The 20,215-nt window shown below is 37.7% G+C and overlaps 1 protein-coding gene across 3 annotated transcripts in view; it reads left to right on the top strand.

The window, feature by feature from the left end:
- Positions 1-6,249: 6,249 nt before the first annotated feature.
- ccdc186 (coiled-coil domain-containing protein 186) overlaps positions 6,250-20,215 on the top strand; it is a 32,835-nt gene continuing 18,869 nt past the window's right edge. Inside the window, exons 1-10 of one of the 3 annotated variants that reach the window (XR_001777671.2) lie at positions 6,250-6,411; positions 8,841-9,750; positions 10,433-10,559; positions 12,930-13,058; positions 15,370-15,582; positions 15,862-15,981; positions 17,122-17,226; positions 17,552-17,650; positions 19,568-19,654; positions 19,733-19,875. Coding sequence is in view for 2 of the 3 variants with exons in the window: in XM_008436688.3 (XP_008434910.1) it covers positions 8,861-9,750; positions 10,433-10,559; positions 12,930-13,058; positions 15,370-15,582; positions 15,862-15,981; positions 17,122-17,226; positions 17,552-17,650; positions 19,568-19,654; positions 19,733-19,875 (1,913 nt within the window). In the remaining variant the exon portion in view is untranslated. The remainder of the gene's footprint in view (positions 6,412-8,840; positions 9,751-10,432; positions 10,560-12,929; positions 13,059-15,369; positions 15,583-15,861; positions 15,982-17,121; positions 17,227-17,551; positions 17,651-19,567; positions 19,655-19,732; positions 19,876-20,215) is intronic. The other 2 variants (XM_008436688.3, XM_008436689.3) reach the window with 2 other exon arrangements.

The raw sequence follows: 20,215 nt of genomic DNA, 5'->3' as shown, positions 1-20,215 counted from the left end.
AGTAGTCATTATATTTATTCTGCATTTGGTTATAAAATTCTTGGCAAATATCTAATGTGTTCCTTTTCTTAATATTTGTTAGTGTTCTGTCTACATTAATATATTTCGAAGTCCATGTAGGTCTCAAAGGCCACAATACAATACAATGTATAATATACATTACAAATTTTCGCTCTATCATCCCCAACCCATCCAAAGCTATCAATTTGTTTCTTTCCTCTTTCCCAACACTTTTCTAATACTTTCTTAACAGGGTGATCTGCATTATGTCCTTTTAAACTTACCCAATAATTGACCATTAGCTGCTGTCTTCTAATGCATAATGGCATTTCTCCTGACTCTACTTGTAAAGCACATACTGGCGTTGATTTAACTGCCCCTAAACAAATTCTCATTGCTCTGGCTTGAATCACATTTAACTTTTTTAGCCTAGTTTTGGCTGCTGATCCATACACCACACTCCCATAATCTATTCTTGATCTAATTAGTGACACATATATATATTTTTTTTTTTTAGGGAATCAAAACTTGCACCCCATGTCAATCCTGCTAAACACCTCATAATGTTTAGAACCTTTTTACTTTTCTCCATAATATGTTTTATGTGATTTCCCCAAGTTAGTTTCTTATCAAAAACTACACCCAAAAACCGAAACCAATCAACCCTTTCTAACTCTTTCCCATACAAATACAACTTTTTATCAACCCCTATTTTCTTATTTGTGAAAAACATTACTTTTGTCTTTTCAATTGAAAATTTAAAGCCCCACTTTACCCCCCACTTACCCACTTCATCTATACCTTCCTGAAGTTTAATAATAAGATGTTCCACATTTCTTCCCCTTTTCCATAGTGCTCCATCATCAGCAAGAAGTGACCTACCAAAAGCGATAGATAAATCTTTAAAAATGTCGTTAATCATAACTGAAAATAATGTTGGACTTACCACACTTCCTTGAGGGGTTCCATTTTCTATTTTACATAATTTAGAAACATGATATCCTATTTTAACTTGAGTTAACTAGTTAACTATTTTAACTATCCCGTAAAAAATCTCATATCCAATTAAACATATTACCTCCTATACCTATCTGATGTAATTAAATCATTAACTCTTCCCTCCATAGCATATCATATGCTTTTTCCACATCAAAAAACACAGCAACAACAGTTTCCTTATTAATCTGAGCTTTTCTAATATCATCCTCTAAACATAAAATAGGATCTATTGTTCCTCTCCCTCTACGAAAGCCACTCTGATAAGGAGCAATTAAATGTTTTGACTCCAAATATTGTGTCAATCTCTCATTCACCATCCTTTCCATCAGTTTACACAGATTAGATATTAAAGCTATTGGTCTGTAATTTCCAAAGATACTATGATCTTTCCCAGGTTTCTTCAACGGAATAACAATAGCTTCTTTCCACTTACCAGGCAGTTTCCCCTCCTTCCAAATCTTATTGTATAAAATTAATAATTTATTTAAAACTTCCTCACTTACATGTCTTAACATAATATAACACACTTCATCTTTACCTGGAGCACTATTCCTAGTTCTATCCAAAGCTCTTTTCAGCTCTCCAATAGAGAAAGAATAATTCATCAGATCATTATTACTCTCCTGTCTTCTTAAGATTCCATCATTTTCCTTTCTAGTTCTCTCCCTTCCCTCTATTTCATTAACTGATAAAATTTTCCTACTATGAATCTCTACAAATGCTCTCACTAACATATCAGTCTTTTCCTTGTCAGTTACAGCTACCATATCATTTTTATTTAGTATAACTCCATTCCCTTCTATCTCCTCCCATTTTTTTGATCATTCCCCAAACATCCCCTAGTTTTGTACTATTGCCAATTGTCACAGAAACCTCTCCAGAATTCTCTTTTTGTGCTTCTTATTGTTCTCCTGACTTTTGCTTGTGACTTTTTATATTCAATTAAATGTTGAAAATTATGAGACCTTTTAACCAATTTAAATGCTTTATTTCTTTCTCTAACTGCTTTTCTATGCTCTTCATTCCACCATGGAACTACCTTTCTCCTATTTTTCCCTGATGTTTTTGGAATAGACTCCTCAGCAGCAGCTAAAATACCCTGACTAATCTCTTGGTTCATACTTTCAATACTCTGATTATTTTTAACATTTAAAATTTTCCTATCACATAAGTTATAAAATTCCCCCCAATTTGCTTTCTCAAATATCCACTTTCCTCCCATCATTTCAGGTCTATGCACCTTATTTTGCTGATTATAATGTAGTGATCACTACCAAATGTCTTATTTTTAACTTGCCGCTCACATAATGGAGCTAAACAGCTAGAAACAAATGTCAAATCTAATACAGATTCCTTACCTGAATTTATATCAATTCTTTTCTTCTTACCATTATTCAAGCAAACCAGATTATTACTACCTAGAAATTCTTCTAAAATTTTCCCATTATAATCTACTTTTCCACTACTCCATAATGAATGATGTGCATTAAAATCTCCACACCAAATAACATTTCCTTTCATATCCATCTCTTCAAGTTTGCTTAACTCGAGCTCTTTACAAGGATTGTAGAAATTTTAAATCAACATTACTTTCTCCTCCACCCATATTTCAATTGCAACATACTCCAAGTCTCCTTTCCTTCCAATAATTTTATACGGAATACCTTCCCTAATCAAAGAAAAACACCCTCCCCCTTTTCCTTCTTCTCTATCATATCTAACTGCAATATATCCATCTATTTTAAAATCCAAACAAGGCCTCAGCCAAGTTTCCTGTATACAAATTATATCAGGTTTCTCTTTTAATTCATAAATAAACTGTTTAAAATCTTGCCCATTTGACAAAAGACTCCTCGCATTCCATTGTAAGATTGAGACCATCCTTCTTGACTTGCTTGACTACCCAGCTCTCCCCTTATGTCTTCCCACCCAATATTCTTTAAGTCTAAACTATGGCATGCTGCCTTCACAATAATCTGAATCCTTTCCATTTTTGATTTCACGTCCGATGTTGCATTTATAACTCCTGCAATAAAAGTCACCATTTTCTTTTTTTCCTCTTCTATTTTCTTTTCAACCATTTCCATAACTTTTGAGATAATTTGCTTTTCATCTGTTAGAGATTTCTCATTTTGTTTCTCTTAACTACTTTACACGCTTCTGCATGTTACTTTCTGCGTAACTTTCGTTTTCTGTGTAGTTGTTTGTCGTTTCATTACTTCGCATCCCCAAAAAGCAACACTATGCTCTCCTCCACAACTACAGCACTGGTTTAACTCTAACTCCACATTTACCATATTCATGGTCTCCAGAACATCGGACACATCTCCTTTTTCCTTTACACATTTTTGCAACATGGCCAAATTCCTGACAATTGAAGCACCTCACTGGTTTGGGCACGTATTCCCTGACACTAAATCTTATCAAACCAAAGAAAACCTCCTTTGGCATTTCTTTTGTTTCAAACTCAAACAACACAGTTTCTGTTTCAACCTTCTCTGTACCGATAGGTCATTCTTCGTGCTCCTTTTATTTCCCTGTTTCTTTCCTTCAAATTCTCAACTAAGACCTTCATGTTAACACTCAACGGCACTCCTGTGATAATTCCTTTGCTTTCATCATTTCTTTTTTCACCCACTTTAACAACTGCTCTGACTTTAACTTTACACACCCATCCAAGCATTTTTGCCTTTTCAACTTGCCAATCAAAAGATTTCCGTCTCTCAGTATTTTAGCATGTTTAATTTCCCCAACATGTGTTTTAAGTGCTTTTGTTATCTTAATTGGATCAATCTTCTTGACTCCTTCTCCTTCATCAAATCTTATTATAATGTTCAGGTTTTGTCTTTTTGGTGCGTCTTTTCCTTCCTTAATTCCGTCATTATCGGTGTCTTCCTCATTTCCTTTTTTCCTCTTTCTTTCTTTCGGCAGCTCGCTGCTTCTTTCCACCCTTTCCCACCAAGTCCCACTCTTTATCTTCATTCTGCCCACTCCTTCCTTCCTCTTCACTACAATCCATACTATTACAGTCATGTTCTTCTTCTTCTTTTTGTTTTAATGGCGGTTGGCAAGCAACTTAATGGTGTGCATTACCGCCACCTACTGGTATGGAGTGTGGATCAGGACGATTTAAATCGCATTTATCACCAAACGAATCCTCCTCCGGGTTCTCTGATCTTATAATGTATACATTACGGTACCTTCATGGAGCTGATTGTATGTTTATTTAATAATAATTAAAAAAAAAAAAAAAAAATCCTCCTCCCGGTTCTTGTGAAACGCCCCCTGCGTAATGACGTCAGCAAAAGGTCAGAAGTTAAAATAGTACCGTGAACGTGCGTGAACAAATTCCCTCAGGAATTGTTTTTCGTTCATTTTTTTCCCCTTTGTTTTGTAATAAACTTGGATCTTTGTATGTATTTATCAACGTTGAGGAATATTGTGCTATTTAAGTATTTAAAATTAGATTTAGAGTACAATAGCATACAATGAAATGGTCATCAATGGGGAAAATCTAACAGGCCTGAAGAGAGACAGAGATAAACACATTGAAAACAATAATTTAAAAAGTTGAAAAAACAAACTTTATTGCAGAAAAAAATAAAAATATATACATATATATTTTTAAAAAATCAGTGAACATAAAAATGTAAATGAGAATACATACAGCTGAAACTGTAAAACTAAAAAACTTGTATGAGTTATTGTTTTCTTATATTGCAAAATGTAGTTTCTCATTCTTATTGGTTTATATATTATATATTTATTTATCTTATTTTTTGTTAGGGTCAGCATTATACTGGATTACATACTCTTTCATTTTATTTTCAAAAACACAAGCAGTCAACATTTAAAAATAAGGTGAATATTGATAAGAATTTGGCTTATCTCGGTTTTGTTATTGTACTGATGGAATCTTTTTGAGGAATCAGGGTAGTTTTCTTCTGACAATAAAACCCTGTCCACTCCCACTGCATTCAAGGTGTAAAAATGTCAACCAAAAAAATGTAATTCTGGATTGTAGAAGCAGAAAGGGCTTAGCATCTGGAGCAGTTCTAACTTTTTTTCAGCATTATAAGGAGTCACCTCACAAACTGGTTTACGTGTTATATTTTCTGTTGACTTAACTGCACTAGAGCTTAAACTGACATCTGCTCACAATCGGCTGTGCCCAAGAGGGCAGCAATTTCAATCAAATTAAAAAACACTTTATTAATCCGAAAGGGAAAATAAATAAATAAATCCTGAAGTCAACATTATATTTTAGGATTTAATGTTCTGAGTTTATGTTCTAAAGTGCAAATGAAAGCAACTCCAATCCCTTTGGGTTATTAACAGATGTTATTAATTCATTCCCTGCTTACTGGGTTATAAAGTGCTTTGTCTAATGTTTCATTTTCCTCTGCTCTTTCTCATTTTGTTTTTTGTTTTTTAAAACCTAAATGTATCAAAATCTTCCTTGTTGGTTATGACTGTAAAACTTTTTTTTATGCTTTTTAACAATTGTCTTTGGTTATATAAGAAAAAGCTTACAAATTTTATTCACCTTTTCTTCTACAGAAAGTATTTTTTTTCCAAATGTCTTCAACAATTTGAACGTACTTTCTTCAGAAAGAAAAAACATACAGTTATTCCATCCTTTTGCATTCGAGTCCTGGTGGTGTCATCCATTAATTTAGTCCTCTTCAGAAGACAATCCTACCTATTTTCTTTTCCTTAGGTTTTTTGGGTTTTTTTCAAAGACACTCAACCTCTTTCACTGAAGTTCTTGATTTGGGTGGAACCTGACATGCAGAACTGTCGTTGTCTTTGAAGCCTTTTTCATGCAGATCAATGATGACAGCTCATGTTTCCGTAACCATGGCTGACTAATGATGAATGAGTTTTAGGCACCACTCCTTTGTAAAACAACCACTCTGCTCTTCAAATGTAATCTGAATAATAGAATGATATCAGCTGCCCACGTTAACATTATCCCCTGAAGCAAGAATGAGAGTCTCACATGATTACTGAAGGTCAATCTGCTTCAATGCAAGGGAGGCTTTGTGATTAGGTTAGCTGGATTTAATCATTATAACCTAAATCAAAGGTCGGTTCCCTCCAAACAAAACAAAACAAAACAACTTTCTGCAAACCTACAAATCTTTGGCCACAACTATAATGCGGTTCACCTACATTTACCTGGTGTGGATTTCCTCTAAAATACCGGGCAGACCTGCATGTGTACCTGTTGTGTGTGTTAACATCAGACTGACGTCATTTGTCTCTTGGCATTCATTGGTTTCTATCCTTCTCCTGCTGTGGCCATATTTGTTGATGTGTCATAGCATTGAACAGTTGGGCGATCAGCTGGTTAAATAGGGAGCTGTGGCCGTCATTGCACGGACATACACGATGTCTCGTTGGCACCTGGTGGGTATAGCTATCTTTATTTAGCTTCATTCTGTGTCGGCGTTACACGCTAGCCGTTAGCCTCAGTTAACGTATGTGTTATCTGGGTTAGCTTAGCTAAGTAGGTGAAACAGCGATGGGCTTCTGACATTAAAATATGCCAACCTAGAGCTTGGTAATAATCATACATGATTGTTTTATTGTGTTTTATTATAGCATTTGCTGTTTTAACTCGTTTTGTAGCCCGACAGTAAGCCCTGATGCCATGTCTTGGCTAACAAGGCTAGCATGCTAACAAGTCAGAGGGATATGTACTGCTAACGTCAAATGCACCGGAATGTAAATAAAACGTCAAGCACTATTTAAAAAAAACTAATCGATCTGCTGCATATTGTTGCACACCGATTTACTCTACTCTGAAATGTTTAATTTAAGAACAAAATATTACATTCACGATGTTAATAACTCCGATGTTTGTCATGACACCTGTCAGAGGAGCATCCTTGTACTGTGCTAGCTAAAGCTTTACCCTAATGGAAGCAGAGGAAACATTGGGAATGTCACAATATTTCAGCTAAGGGGAGAGCTTAAGGCTTTGTTTGTTGTTGTTTAGAACCCTTATTTTTATGAAAGAACATATAAATCGATACAAGAAGATGGTCTTCAAATGGGTGGGGTTAATGCTGCTGGGAACGTGTGGATTCCTTAACAAGTGTAGCAGTAAAATGGTCGTATGACTGAATAAAAATGTGAAGTTGAATTAAGGTTAATACGTTTCCCACCCACTCTGAATCATCCCATTGGTTAGCAACACAGTAAATGCTGACACAGCCCCTTTCAGTGTTGGATGAACAGTTAATGATTCAGACTGAGATAAAGACATTTAATTATTTACTTTATTACAAGTTTAGCATGGCACCTGTCATAGCATACAATTTTCTTTTCTTTATGCTTTTAAAAATGTTTATAATAAGAAATAGTATTGTGCTTGGAAATGTTTACATTAATCTGAACGCGCTTACTTGGGTTGAGAATAGATTAAAATTTTTCATTTGACTCCTTGCATTTCATCTGCAGTGTTGAAGAGGTAAAGATGTTATATTTATCACAATTTTACGCTATATGACACAAATGTCATAAAGCATGCAAACAGCAGATTGTTTTAAAATTTGAGTTATTCCTTGTTGACAGGGCTCTTGCTATTAAATTACTACATTTATTCATGTAGTTTCTTCAATAAGGCATGAAAAATAGGGACACTGGTCATCATGATAACATTTAAGTTGCAGACATCTCCATCTTGGACGTTTTTGGAGGATTTTAAATGTGTAGTTTCTTTACCACGTTACTGTAGTTGCACCACAAGTGAGCTGTGTTTAAAAACGAAAAAAGAAAAGAATAGGCTGGGAAAACATATTAAATTTACTGTAAAAGTATCATGCATGATTTGCAAGTTGCATGTACAACTTGCAAATCATTATCACACAAATCACTCCTTAAAATGTGACCTAAATGTTTCACTTTACTCACAATATGCTAGTCCTTTTAATACCATAGCACCCGGTTCACTGAAGGAGGTTGTCTAAACGATTTTAATGAGATAAGTAAAAGTGCAAATTAGATGCATATACTTTTTTTTTTACTACGTCAGGTGTTGTGTGCAGCCATATTCAATTTTGAAGACACTCCCTTCCCATTTTCTAATTTTCTTTTGATTTCCTGCTGCATCCATTCACCTTAAGCTCGTGTAATTAGTTTCAAACCAAATGGCCTAACAAACAGTAAAGCGTGAGATCAGCCCAAATAAAAGAGTAAAGTATCCAGATGGATGATCAGTGTAAAAGTGAGAACTTAAAGTGCTAAGGCAGCTAATGGAACACTAGCTGCGACATAAACAGAAAAATACAAGGCGTTTAAAACTGTAAACAGTTAATTGTGACATATTTTGTTCTATTACAACCTCATATATGCTGCTACAGTATTAACAGGTTTTGTACTCATCATTCTTATGCTTTGAGACCATTATTAATACTTCAAAAATGTAGACGCTACTGATATTTGCTTACAGTTGCATCTAAAAGATTAATAATCTAAAGATTATTTTATTTGGTGTTGAATGACGCTCTATAGATATGTTAATCTTGAATAACTATCAGTTGTGTGACGTTTGCAGTCACTCCTTCCAGCAAAAATAATCTCGCCATAGGTGTGGCCAACAACACGCCTCTTTGGTGATTCTTGAGTCTGTCTGTGAACATTCCTTAAGTTTTTCCTTTGCTACCTGATGATCTAACCACATGAAGTGCAGGTCAGGATGCAAATGGCACAGGGATGCCACACGGATGACTTCCTGGAACTTTTAGTTGCTTACCGATAAACGAACATAAAATACTGAAAACGTATATATATATTTTTTTCTACTTTCTTGTTTTTGTCTTCCTCGTTGCCAGGTTTGAGCCGTAAGCGGAGCATGAAACATCCGGCTCCGACTACAGCTGCGCAGAACATGGAAGGATCAGATGATAAATTGGCAACAGAGGAATTACGCTCTGGAGACGAGTGTCATCGTAGTACATCAAGTGTCGAAGAGGAGGAATTAATCTTTGAGAACAGTGATCATGCCGTGAAGAATTGCAATCAGGAGAAAGGCGAGAACCAGCTGGAAAGTGGATTAATCAAGACTGAAGAAGGAGCTCAGATAAGCAGCCAGCATCATCATGATGTGGGGGAGACGGCTGCTGATGTTGAAGGTGATGCTGGGAAAGTTTCCAGTGAAACTGAGGGACTTCCACTTAGTCTTTCAAATGAGGCTGCTGCTGCCAGTCAGGATGTAGCAGACAGTCCTCCTGTTATCGAGGGGACAATGGAGACCTTATTGACTTTTGATGCAACAGCTCAGCACGACAATGAGCCATCGTTGCAGACACCCGCTGTCGACAACAGTCCTTCAGCCTCTTCTGTCCAAAGCACTTCCAAAAACTCCCCTACGGACTCCTCCACTTCTGGGATTTCTAACGGACCGTCCACTCCGAGCTCCGATACGCTCAGCTTCTCGCCGGCCTCAAGCCCGCAGACCACCGCCAACGTCTCCATCCCCTTACAATCCTCGTCGAGCCCGTTCGACACCGACTGCAGCCGAAAGCTCATTTCCCAGATCCAGCGCTCGTTGTCGCAAGAGTCGCTGCTGGATGAGCTGGAGTCTGAGCTTTTAGCTTGTGGGTTGTCTGAAACCGAACGCAGAGGGAAAGTGAAAGGGAGCTCACCCATCAATGGACTCCCAGCGGACCAGGACGGCTGCATGGATGTCTTTGAGAAGTGTGTACAGTACAAGTACACTCAACAGGAGAAGGCTATTCAGAGGTAAATTTCATACACACATCCTTAAAAAGTCTTAAATTTATGGAAGAAAATGCGAGTTGGCCTTAAATACTTTAATCACAGGTCTTAAATTTTGTTGTGGCAGGACTAGTTACTCTATATATGTAGATTTTTTTTTTATGGGACTTGTCTGTTTGGCAAAAGTTGGAGTGGCTCACAGACATCTTTATTGCATTTTGTGACTCAAGTTGGTTGAACCTCCTGGTAACCAGCTGTTTATACATCCTCGTTGCCTAGCTTTCTTTTGTCTTGATTATGGTTAAATGCTAATTTATTGCTATTTGGTTGGACAACATTCGTCTTTGCAGCTGGCTCGTGTCTAAACCCTTACAAGGCTACTTGCAAAAATAAACAAAAACTTAAGTTTGGCACAACAGTTAAAGCTGTTAAAAGCCATATGCAGTGCGAGAAACATAAAGTTGCTGCCAAGAGCCACAAACAGACCTCAAAAAATTCAGTTTATGCTATGTTTTATTGTAATACAGCAGAATCATCCAACTTTTCAGTCTTAAATTTTATCCATGGTGGCATAAAGAGTCTTAAAAAGTCTTAAATTTGACTACCTGACATTTGTAGTTACCCTGTTTACCCTGCCAAGATGTAATGCACCTAAATTCCTGAAGGACTTCCAGGGTTTGACGTCTGTTTGAACCTTTTTGCTTAGGTTGCATGAGGAGAACAAGAGACATCAAGAACTGATCCTGGGTATCTGTTCAGAAAAAGACAACATGAAGGAAGAGTTGAAGAAGAGAGCGGAAACAGAGAAGCAGCACATGAGCTCCATTAATAAGGTATTTTCTTTTCTTTTTTGGATTTGTTGGAGTGAGATTTTGCAGTAGTTGTCTTTCCTGTAGAAGGTGGCTGTCATGTTGCCAGGTGTTTGTGAAGAAGAAATCCTCATCTTGGCTGATATTCATATCCGTGGGAAAACCTTCAGGAAAGGTCTTTGTCGAGTTTGTTTCTGTTTTAACAAGTTGTCATTTATGAATGGCATTGTTGATCAGGGGAACGTCAGAAAATCATGTGACAGTGATGTTTTTGCGAAGCTGCAGCAGCTGTACCAGCTGCTCTAAAATCACTTCCTCTCTTTCCCATCTTGCACTGCAACATTTCTAACACTGTAACCTTTAACCTTAAATCTCTCGTCTGTGTCAGGGTGAAAAAAATGAGGCCGTGACGAATCACTACGAGACCTTTTCCATCTTTAATGTGACATTTAATCTGTATAATTGAACGGAAAGTCAAACAAGCCTGTGAGAGGCAAAGGTTATCTTGAATAAATACCACAACTACCTGTTTCCAGAGGTGTGCACACCTCTAAGCTGAAACTTTGTTAAAAGAAAGAGTTCTCACAGTCTGCCATATTTTCCACAACTTTCTTGAGGAAACCACCCAGATTTCGTTTTGGATTTTGATCTGAACTGTTTCTAGGTCACTTTGAAAATCTTTTCTTCTGGAGAAGCTGTTGTCTCTCTAACTTCAGCTTTCTAAGGAATCTTATGTGAAAATTGAGTTTCTTTATGATCCTGCTGCTACTTTTAATCTTTCTGCAAACTCTTATCTTTATTTAAAGGATGTCTGAAAATTCCTTCTAGGACATCTGAGCTTTTAATCAAGGCTTAGCAGATTAATTTGAATTGCTGCTAAGTGTTTACCCGGTCATAACGCGGTTCAACAATGTGGGATAAAGTTCTTAACAGATTTAGTTTGGTTTCTTGTTTTGTTTTGGGTTTTTTTGGCAAAAAACTCTCTATTTTAACAGTAGTTTGTAGACTATATGTTTGTTTTTTTCTGAGTTTATATATGATAAAGATGATTGCAGCCTTTCCTTCATGCATGTCCTACATATCACTTTCTTAAATGTACAACTCAGCAGCTTCATATTTGCAATATTTGTCGCCTCAGCTATATAGTTCTAAAGACTTTAGTTTATATTTTCATTATTTCTTTTTTATAATATTTTGCATTGTGACTTATCAAATGTAACTACTAACTTATATTTTGTAAAAAAAAATTCTTAACCAAATATCAACTGCAGACAGGTTACAGGCTGAGTATCACTCACTGTTGATATTATTATTATTATTATTATTATGCTCTGACTGTTGTGCAAATGAGGAGACAAACCAACGGCTAAATCTTGTTAAGTTTCACCCGTCACCGCAGCTTTCCAATCCAATTCAATTTATCCCACGGTCCTGTTCAGCTGCTAATTAAGGACGTCAAACAAAGCAGTCCGGAAAGTGGAGAAAATGGTGTTGGGATCTTATCACAGATGACATCATTTGTGTGCCTTCGGGGTTTTTATTTTTAATCAATTTGATTAGATTAGCAAAAACTCAAGTGCTCTCCTCTTCATAGGACCTAATGTGAAATTTTAAAACGCATGTTCTCATAACTGGAACAATATCTGATGGATTTTTTTGTGTGTGTAAACATGAAGGTATACATTTTTCTTTATTTTCTTGTTTGCACAATGTCTGATTAAATCACCTTTTGTTGTTCTTTCCAGTCTGATGGAGACATTTTTTATTTTATTTTTTTCAAAAATGAAGATTCGCAACTGCAACCCGAAGTGACCCAATTATTACTTTTTTTATTTTTCCCCTTATTGCGACCTGCATATATGCGCACAATCTGATATAACAGAAAAACAACAACCATGGAGGATGATAATGAGGATTATTAAGTTGTTAATATCCTGGCTCCGGTCGGACAACAACTTCAAAATCACAAACCACCGTTATCATCCATATTCATGTCCGCAAACACTGAGTTTCTTTTCAGTGGCAGCTGGCAGAGCACGCTCTGTGACGTCATTGCACCCTTTACTGCGCATGCAGGACACTTTCAAGTCTTTTGTTGTTCACACTTTAGATCACATACAAGTCGCATATTTTTGGAATATTTGGCAAAAAATCTTAATTGGGTCACTTCGTCCTGCAGCGTGAACGTAGCCTTAAGTAATGTTTAGTAAAGTTTTCCTGTGCCATGTAATTTAATGCAAATCTTCTCAGGGAAATTCCCTCTGTAACAGAAAGTGTTGGTTCCATTCCTCCGCGAGCCTGATTTTCCTTCAGCCCTTTGATTCTGCTGTAATCCTGCCGAGCCGGTTAGCTCAGGTTTGGGTTGCTCAAGCCGCGTTCTCCCTGTTTTTGCAGCTGGAGGGGCGGGTGGAGGAGCTCCTGAAAGAGCTGAAGGAGTCGCGGGAGAAACTGATCCACCAGGAGCAATCGGCCAAAGCTGCTCTGCAGCAGCTGCACAGGGACACCACTCACAGGATAGAACAGGTATGACTGGATATGAAACTACTCTCAAACTGTATCCAGCCCTTATTTTGCGTTTCTGCCATGAGTCCACTTTATGCACGGCTTTAAAGTTGGAAAAAGATGAGCTATTCTTAGCCACAGTTGGCCCAAAAATAATAATTCTGCTGCCACGTCGTTTATGGATGTTTGCACAAAACTTGCAGCTGAACGTTCAAGGTCACGGCTCACCAAACTCCTCTTGCTGCAGGTTAAATCGCTTGCTAAACAAATATTGCTGGCGGAACGTTTTTCATTCTGATTCTGCTCACCTGGTTAAAGCCGTGCTGGCCGCTGTTCTCTTGACAGTTCTGTCACACTTCACAATTTTTAATTTCACCGTCCAGTGAGCAGTACGCGTTACATTATGCTCCAAATCCCTCTCAGGGACTTTGCTTGTCTCATTCAGCGCTGACCCAGTCGTAGTCGACTGTTGCCGCCCCGAGGTTCGGATCATTTGTTTGTGTTAATGTGTTGAAGCTTCGAGACAATGACTGAATTTTTATATTCCCAAAACTAAAGTAGAATAACGATGATGACTGCTTTTTACTCCAGTGTGGCTTAACCCTCCTATTATGTTGCGGGTCAAATTGACCCGTTTCAAAGTTTAAAAATATTTTTAAAATAGTTGCAAGTATTTTTATTGCATGAAACTTTTTCTATTTGTCTTAATAGGTGAACTCTACATATAAATTGAAAATTTATTCGTTTTACACATTTGCAGCCCCCCCTGCGTCTACTTGTTACATCGATACTGTTCGGGTCAATTTGACCCGGCAGTCAAGTTAAAGTGCAATAAAAGATTAAAAATGTCCAATTCTGTTTGTTTCCTTACAGCTATGAACCTTATTTCACTACACACACACAAACACAACACAACACACACACACACACACATGCACACACACTCAGACACACACAAACCCACTTTCTCCCTACTCTCTTTGCTTCATGATGAACTGCGAGAAAGCAGGTGTTCATACAACTTTTGACGGGAACCTATTCTGTTCCCGTGGGTAAACTCCACCCACACTGAGTGGGTAAACTCCACCCACACTGAGTGGACAAACTCCACCCACACTGAGTGGACAAACTCCATCCACACTGAGTGACACTCAGTAGAAGTGGAGGGGAACATAAATACACTCTGCATGACTCATTTATCTTGATTTTAATTGGCGGGTCAATTTGACCCGGAACAGTATGTGTGTCTCAAATTCAATTATAAAGATCATCCTTTGAAAAAAAAAAAAATTAAATGTAATATAAAAAAATTTACCAAAGATCACTTTCAAGGAAATTATTGTTTTTTTCAGTGGACATAAAAAATGTAAATCCCATTTTTTATGTCCAAATGAGTAATTGAGTAAGTTGTCGTCATTAATCCTTAATTTCTGAGAAATAAAAAACATAATTGCACAAATTTTGATTGAGATGGTTAGTATTAGAGTTAATAATCAGATAAAGAAATGTTTTGGAGGAATTTTTTGGTTCCTGACACTATTGCAGGAACCAAAACTCTCCCCGGGTCAAATTGACCCACGAACATTATTGCTGTACCTCAGAAACGAACATAACAAGAGGGTTAAGTTGTTATTTTGACGTGCATCAAAATGTGGCATTTCTGAATAACTATTTTAAAATGTTACTTTATAATTTGTGCTTTTATGTCATTCTTTCAAAGCACGAACATTTAAAGCAGAAAGCAGGTTTTGCATCACCTCAGACATCTGCTATGTCAAACTAAAGATTCAAGTTTTTAAGAAAATGGTCGCTTATCAATTAATCGTTGGTCGATTGATGAGATCAATCAGCTTTAGATGAACTCATTCATCGATGGCCTGCATTCTTAGTTGTGAATGTCCGTTAAATTCCTGAATGGGCTTTATGTTACCAATTCTCTCAAGGCAGCATTTATCCCTGCTGTTTGTGCACCTTTTCCTACCACACTTTTACCTTCCACTCAACTTTATGTCAATATGCTTGAATGTAGCACACTGTGAGCATCCAGTTGTAGTAACGGTGACTTTGTTTTTCTTTTCCTTTTCTTGTGGAAGCTGCCAAGTTGATGTTCATCCCAGTTATTGCTTAGGATGCAACACAACATTTCTCTATTAAAGATACTAATGAAACTCACTTTTCATTAGCTGTATACCAAATTATCAAAATTAATAATAAAAAAAACATCTGGAGAGTGTATTAAATCTGAAAAATAAGCTTCTGAAAGTTGTTTTTGATTACGCTCTAACTTATTGTGACTCACCTGTAGAAAAATTAACACGACCGTACCATGTAGGTGAACAAGAAGTGTGACGAGGCACGGCAGGAGAAGGAGGCCATGGTGATGAAATATGTGCGGGGGGAGAAGGAGGCTCTGGACCTGAGGCGGGACAAGGAGAGCCTAGAGAAGAGGCTGAGGGAGGCGCTGAAGGAGGTGGACCGCCAAGCGCTGCGCGGGAACCAGCTGGCTCAGGAGAAGGGGCGGCTGCAGCAGCTGTACGACGCCAAGGTCAGTCACATATCAAATACTTTCTATGTGAAACATGTAAAAACTTTATTATCTGCATTGTTTACCCCTTAACCTTGAAAAGGACAAAGTTTCAGATTCATGTTTTCAATTTCACGACTGAAAATAAACGACAAAAGTGTTTTTACTGACTTGTTTATATCTTAAGAAGTATAGGTTTAGCAGAATAGCTGATCTCAAACAGCTATTTTACCTTAATTAGCACTTTTATTTCTTGTTATTCTGTACATTAAGTCTCATTCTTTATTCCTTTATTCACAGGAGGGTGAAGTTGGCCGGCTGACGCGAGAAGGGGAAAAGTTGAAAGAGGAGATCAACTCTCATCTAATCAAAGTCAAATGGGCCCAGAACAAATTAAAGAGTGAAGCAGATGCTCATAAGGTAACGTTACAAAGTTTGTTTTTGCAACTGGCTCACTGTCTGCTGCCAACCAAATACAAGCCTGTGCAAAAAAAAAAAAGCTTGGCACTACTGGGTTTAATATTTTTAATCATAACACAGCAGGACCCCCCAACAGTCCTTAATAGGTGTTTTGGTCTTAAATTTACATCAATCTGTAATTTTAAAATGTTTCATTAAATGGGTAAAATAAAACAAAGCTTGTATTGGCACAATTGTAGATACGGGGAAAAAAATGGAATATCTGCAAAAAAAGAGGACATTTTGAAGTTTCAGAAGTTGAATTGTTTTTTAGTTTTAAAACTTTGTTTTTGCCTAGAAGGTTTCTGAGATGATTCAAGAAATTTCTGAATATTTTCAAGCAAATTTTCGACTTTTCAAACTCTGAAAGTGTCTTTTTGTTTTCCTCTATAGATTTTTTGGTGGAAATTTACTCGTCCTTTTTTATTTTTTATCTATTTTCTATCCACAGTGGCCCTAATACACCATTTAAGTGTTCAGATACATGTGAAGCTGCCTGCATTTTATTCATTATGATTCTTGTGCTCAGATTATGATTCCATTTTGCATTTTAAGTTAAAATGATCATCAAATCGTCTAAATGGTGATGTTCTTTTGTGTGTTTTCAGTTTTTATACGTCACACATACCACCCTGTATAACATAAAACATAAATAAACACCCACCTGACCAGTTGTTGATCTACGTCAGCATAAAAACGATCGCCTTCTCTGCCAACCGGCTGTAAAATAACATGATTAAATGTGTGATTTGGGGATGAAATGAAATGGGAATTGCTCTGTAATGACCCTGGAAGGAAATTGCTGTTGTCGTTGTAGCTGTTTTTGAAAAACGGCTCTAACAAAAGAATAGTTTCGGTTTTTTTCCCCCCCGCTCTCTCTAAGCAGATAAACAACAGTAAACAAAAGAGGGTGCAAAAGCTCAGGAGTTGCTGAAGGCCACACAGATCCGGCTGTTGTTTTCTCCTTTTGCAAAAATGCTGGAAAAGATAAAAACAAATTGGTAATGAGTGTTGAGGTTTTAACCTGAACCCTCTGAGAGATAAAAGGCTTTTTTTTTTTTTTTCGTCTACAAAAGCACCTTCGTGTTTGTTTGTGTCCAGGAAACAAAAGACAAGCTGAGAGAAACGACATCCAAGTTGGCTCAGGCCAAAGAGGAGACGGAACAGATCCGAAAGAATTGCCAGGACATGATCCGGACGTACCAGGTGTGTTGTCTGATCATGACCACAGCAGAAATTAAGAGGCTATTTTTGTATTGATTTTATTGTTGGTTTTAAAAATTAAGGTAAAGGTGCAAATCTGACTAGACTCTGTGAATGCTGACTGTTCCAGATGGTGGCAGTAAAGAGCCACGACCGTTTTGACTCTCCTGGAAAAATTAATCGGAACTACCATTTCTGACTGTTGCATCATAACACACAACAGACAAAGATTTTATAATTTAGCACAAGAACATATTAATGTCATTTACTGTTGTTCCTCATGTCTTACACTCCCGTATTTAAAACAATAATCCATCTCCTCTTTAAGGAATCAGAAGAGCTCAGATCCAACGAGCTGGACGCCAAACTGAAGGAAACTAAAGGAGAGCTGGAGAAACACAAGCAGGAGCAAACGGGCCAGTTGGAGGTGACGCACGTTTCCTAAAGTTAAAGCACTTCTTTTTTTTTTTTTACAGATTCATCTTCTTTCTCGCTTTTTCCTCCGTTTATTTCCAGATTGAAATAACTTATTGCAACATTTCAGCTGGCAGTGTGATCACTGTGAAGGAATAACGGATAAAAACAAATACAGTGGAAAAAATAAGTGTCTTCTGGGCTCTGATCTATTTAGTATGAAGATAAAATTAGCTGCAAGTAATTTGAAAATATGGACCGTCAATAGAAAATGGATCATCCTTGCAAAAGTGTTGATAGATTACAGAAATAGTTGGGGGTTTTTTACAAAATGACTCAATCAGATCGGATCCAGATCAGTCTGTTGGGTTTTCAGAGTAAAGGAGGTTAATTATAAATGCAAGGAAAATTTGAAATGTTCATCACTAAACATTTGGAGTAGCATGAAGGCTTTTTGCAAGCAGTCTAAATCTGAATCTTTTTGTCGATTTTAAGCAAGAAAAAAAAATACTACATTGTTTTTTTCCATGTGATTGTCCGTTAAAAGACAAATCACAGCACAGGTTCCCTTTATTTTTATTATTAATGAGCCTAATTTAATGCTTGTTCTCTACTTTTTTCCTCGGCTTGCCTTAACGTGGCAGTCGCAGTAATTTTGCCTCCGACGCTCTCCACGCACACAACCCAACGGATGGACTCGGTCCAAACGCGGTGGCCTGTTTTTTCTCAGCGCCACACTCTAACGGGAATCAGACTTTAAAAATAAATGGCCTAGAAATAATCAATATTAAGCCTTGCATTTCAACAACAAACCCAGAAGACATCACCCAGTTAGATTAATTCGAGGATGTGCTTCTTTTTTTTTTACAGTTTGTTGACAACTCAGTGAAAATGCCTCCAAAAAAAAAAAATAGAGGAGAAAAAGTTTCTGATGTTTGCGGCAGCAGAAAGAAGAGTCTCATTTTTTGATAACAAAGTTTTCGACAAAAGCTACGGTCTGTTGTCATGGCGTTAAATAAAACTGCTGACCTGACGCTCTTCGGTTTTACTTCAAACCTCGACTCCGGCCCACCGATCGCTCTAAACCTACATTTATTGTTATGTATCTCATGCACTCATGATGAAGCAACCCAAATCATAAATTATGCAAACAAAACTGTTTCCATTACTGGTTGGGAGATTACATTTAAATTGGAGGCAAAAGGATGAATGGACGAAATAGAATTTACCAGAATCCCCATTACTGCTGCGTCGTCGTGGAAACCGGAGGCCTTTAATGACTTCTTGGAAAAGTTGACTAGCGGCAGCACCAATAATGAGTTTGTTAAAAACATGAGGCAAAACATGGAGGGGGGGAAAAAAACACCATTTGTTTCACATCCCTAATGAATTCATAAACAAGCAAACGCAATACGTGGCTTTCAAGGAAATCTGTTGGTTGTGTAATGACGCTACATAGAGTATTGACTGCCTTGTTTTCTAGAAATAAAGAACACATGAGAATATATCCATCCATTTTCTTACACCCTTGTCCCTCAGTGGGGTCGGGAGGGTTGCTGGTGCCCATCTCCAGCTAGCGTACCGGGCTAGAGGCGGGGTCACCCTGGACAGGTCGCCAGTCTGTCGCAGGGCAACACAGAGACACACAACCATGCACACACACACACACACTCACACCTAGGGGCAATTTGGAGAGGCCAATTAACCTGACAGTCATGTTTTTGGACTGTGGGAGGAAACCGGAGTACCCGGAGAAAACCCACGCATGCACAGGGAGAACATGCAAACTCCATGCAGAAAGACCCCAGGCTGGGAATTGAACCCAGAACCTTCTTGCTGCAAGGCAACAGCTCTACCAACTGCGCCACTGAGCAGCCCCATGAGAATACAATGCATAGAAATATAAAATAGAACCTCATTCCTGTTGCAGATGCACCGAGCAAAGGCTAAAGAGCTGGAGGAGCTGAAGAAGAGTTACAAAGAAAGCATAGATGAGCTGGAAACTCTCCGCACTAAGGTTCGTCATCCGGAGCGATGTTTGTGTAGCGCCGGCGAGCGCGAGTCCTCCGTCTAACAAGGATGTCTGGCTCCTTAGTTGAAGTGTCTGGAGGACGAGCGGCCGCGGTGGGAGGACGAGCTGAGCAAATACAGGGAGATCATAAACCGGCAGAAGGCTGAGATCGGCCGGCAGAGGGAGAAACTGGAGGAGGTCACTGCGCTTCAGGAGCAGCACGAACGGTAAAGATGCACCAGTTTTTATCGTTAAAGACACACAATGCAGAGATGAGCCCTGTGTGGAAATCACTCGATAACCAAAATGTGGTTTGGAAAGTGTTTAATTAAAGTTTATTTTTAATTTTTTTCAATAAAATACACACACTTTTTATCAGCTTTGATTGCCATCAGCTGCATTTCCACTGACCATATAATTGTGCAACTTGACATTTCGAAAACACGCCAATTTCGAAAAAAACTTGTTTGTTTTTTTTGTTTTATCAAATGTTTTGGCACTAGAATGATGCGGGGGGAGTTTTGGCATATCAAAATGCTTTATTTCACAAAACTGCAGTGGAAATGT

This window comes from Poecilia reticulata, chromosome 19 (assembly GCF_904066995.2).
Source record: "Poecilia reticulata chromosome 19, P_reticulata-male-v2, whole genome shotgun sequence".
Taxonomy (NCBI): Eukaryota; Metazoa; Chordata; class Actinopteri; order Cyprinodontiformes; family Poeciliidae; genus Poecilia; species Poecilia reticulata.
The sequence above is the reverse complement of the archived record's forward strand: the minus strand, read 5'-3'. Positions and strand labels throughout refer to the sequence as shown.